This window comes from Triticum aestivum, unplaced genomic scaffold (genome assembly GCF_018294505.1).
Source record: "Triticum aestivum cultivar Chinese Spring unplaced genomic scaffold, IWGSC CS RefSeq v2.1 scaffold60885, whole genome shotgun sequence".
Lineage (NCBI taxonomy): Eukaryota > Viridiplantae > Streptophyta > Magnoliopsida > Poales > Poaceae > Triticum > Triticum aestivum.
Genome location: NW_025232640.1, coordinates 6,576 through 9,351, shown reverse-complemented (window position 1 = coordinate 9,351; position 2,776 = coordinate 6,576). Strand labels below are relative to the sequence as shown.

The 2,776-nt window shown below is 43.3% G+C and overlaps 1 protein-coding gene across 1 annotated transcript; it reads left to right on the top strand.

Annotated features, from left to right (window-relative positions):
- The first annotated feature begins 573 nt into the window (after positions 1 to 573).
- LOC123175955 (urease) lies at positions 574 to 1,469 on the top strand. Its single transcript, XM_044590396.1, has 2 exons — positions 574 to 817; positions 1,088 to 1,469. The coding sequence occupies exons 1-2, from the start codon at positions 632 to 634 to the stop codon at positions 1,307 to 1,309; spliced, it is 408 nt and encodes a 135-aa protein (XP_044446331.1). The 5' UTR covers positions 574 to 631; the 3' UTR covers positions 1,310 to 1,469.
- The last annotated feature ends 1,307 nt before the right edge of the window (positions 1,470 to 2,776 follow it).

The window sequence follows — 2,776 nt, the reverse complement described above, 5'->3', positions numbered from 1 at the left end:
CATTGGCAGCCAAGTTTGACCAGAGCATCACTGATGTTGGTGCAAGAAAAGTCTTGCCTCATGTGCAATTGAAATTGATAAAACATGCTCTTTTTTTCAATCTAGCCCTTCTGGTGTAGTTACCCACTTGTTTTGTCAAGGATGCACAAAAGATCAGCGTGCCTTTTCATTAATACTCCCTCCGTTCCAAAATACTTGACTTCCATTTGTCCAAAAATGGATGTACCTATATACTAAAACATGTCTAGATACATCTATATTTTGACAAATGGAAGGCATGTATTGTGGAACAGAGGGAGTAGAAGATAAAAGGTTTACAAAACTAGGAGGGTGAACTTGGTGGCCTAAAATATCAAGAAACACACTCCACATACCAAGGAGCACACACCCTACCCTGGCCCTGTGAGCTATTACAAATTAGACTATAGGATTGATTTGCAACCTGAAGACCCAAACAACCCAGGGACCTAGGTCAGCAAGCTTCACAGACACAACTCCTGTCAGGTCACTCGTGCTTCCTTTTGACCTTGGTGATGGTCGCGACGACATCTGGTTTCCATTGTTAATTATGATGGTATATGTAGTAAACTGCAAACAATTCTATGTTAGATGCAGAAACTGCAAAGTGTGGATGAATCAGCATTTTTCTCAAAAAAGAATCAGCATTTTACTCTTTTGTCGATGTTTCCGCAATCTTCTTGTCATTGAAAAACTTAAATCACAGAATGGTGCATTCTTGATGCAGGTTATGATGCGACCTATGTTTGGTGCATATGGAAAGGCCGGGAGTTCTCACTCGATTGCATTTGTGAGCAAGGTTAGCCTATTGAACTCTTGTAACGAATTTAGGATGATTAGTAATGTTCGATACCAACTACAATCTACAATCGAGATATTTTTTACTTTGTACCTCACTAAAAAACTCTTCTAACGTTTTTTTTTACAAAATAATGCCATGAAAGAAACTTTTGCAAGCTTAATATAGATATATGTATAGCGATATCTTTGGTGAAAGAAATATATCCATCTAATGATATGGTCTTAAGGAATGGCAATGGCTGCTGCTTAATGTCTGAAATGATCACAGGCTGCCAAAGAAGCTGGTGTTGCATCAGAGTACAAACTAGCAAAGAGGGTGGAAGCTGTTGGTGGTGTCCGCCGTTTATCGAAGCTGGACATGAAGCTCAACGACGCGCTTCCCAAAATCGAGGTCGACCCCGAGACCTACACGGTTACTGCTGATGGAGAGGTCCTGACTTGCCAGCCAGCAGCCACGGTGCCATTATCTCGGAATTACTTTCTTTTCTAGGCCACCATTGTTCGAGCAATTCTTGAAGGTCAATAATTCATGAAACTAGCTTCAACGGTGACCTCGAGTTGCGCACGGGAGATGTGCTGCTGGCTCGAAATAAACAATTATACATTTACGTGAAAAAAACACGCATACATATTGCAATACTTCAGTTTCTTGCAAAGTTTTTTTTAAACATCAGTACAGACGCAAGCGCTCATACATACGTGCATACACTCACCTCTATGAACACACACACGCACACCCTACCCCTATGAGCATACCTGGCCAAATGGGCTGGCCCGGCACGGCACGACCCGGCCTGCCGTAAACGTGCGTACGGCCCGTCTCGACACGAATAATAACCGGGCCGTGCTGTGCCGGCCCACGGGCGGGAGCTAGCAGCCCAGGCACGGCACGTAGGCTACATGGGCCGGCACGCGGCACGCCGGCCCGTTGGAGGACGCTGGCCCGTCTGGCGTGATTTTTTTTCTTTTTCTTTGTAATACCTCTGGAAACAGCAAAAAAAGTCCAAAAAAAAAAGTAGAAAATTGCAAAATCTGGTAGACTATTATGTGAGATAAATCTAGATTTTATTAGCACATGTACATCATTAAAACTCCCATCTGAAAGAATAAAAGAATACAAGACATACTCTATAATTACAAAAGGATAAAAATTACAAAGACTACACTATAACACTACTACTACTTAGATTCAAGCACTAATAAAATACGCATGCACTATGAAAATATTAAACATATTAGGGTATTCGGTATTTATATAGGACATATATATTTATATTTTTCAAAAAAAAACATAAACGGGCCGTGCCGTGCCGGCCCGCGTGCCTAGCCTCCAGGCCCAGGCACGGCCCATGGCGTGCCGTGTGCCGGGCCTGGCCCGTTTAGCCCGGGTCGTGCCGGGCCTGCGTGCTACCGGGCTGGCCCAGTTAGCACGGCCCGTTTGGCCAGCTATACCTATGAGCACCTTCGAGAGACTGAGCCGGCATGTCATCTTGAAATTTACGAAGTCACCGTAGGTGCCCCGTCGTCGACTTGAACCCTGGTGGGCTGTGGATACCATTGTCCCTCTAACTATCCAACCACAGGTTGGTTCGCTGCAAAGTTTTTTTCTTTGCGAGGAAGTTTTTTCAAAGTTTGGTGTAAATACATACAGTACATTCTTGAGTCATGTGCAAAAAAAGGTGCACAATAGGTTCTATAGTCAATAATTATAGTATTTTTATTATGGAAACACACAAAAAATAGCTCACTTGAGCCTTTATAAAAAAAATTGATAGAAAATTTGAAATGTTCTTCTCAGTTCAGATGTTTCACAAGTTGTTTTTCACAACGTACTGCTTGCTGCTGTATTTGCTAATCTAGCTTGAATGGAAGTCACTACGAGGACGGCTGCCGTTTGAGAATTGCTGCGTCGTGGCGGTGGTGACCTCGGACGTCGACGGGAATGACATTCCGACGA

Bases quoted from the DNA above. Each gene is read 5' to 3' on its own strand.
- LOC123175955 (XM_044590396.1), top strand. From the start codon at position 632: ATGAATCAGCATTTTTCTCAAAAAAGAATCAGCATTTTACTCTTTTGT. The intron at 818-1,087 runs GTTAGCCTATTG...AAATGATCACAG, and splicing joins CGATTGCATTTGTGAGCAAG to GCTGCCAAAGAAGCTGGTGT.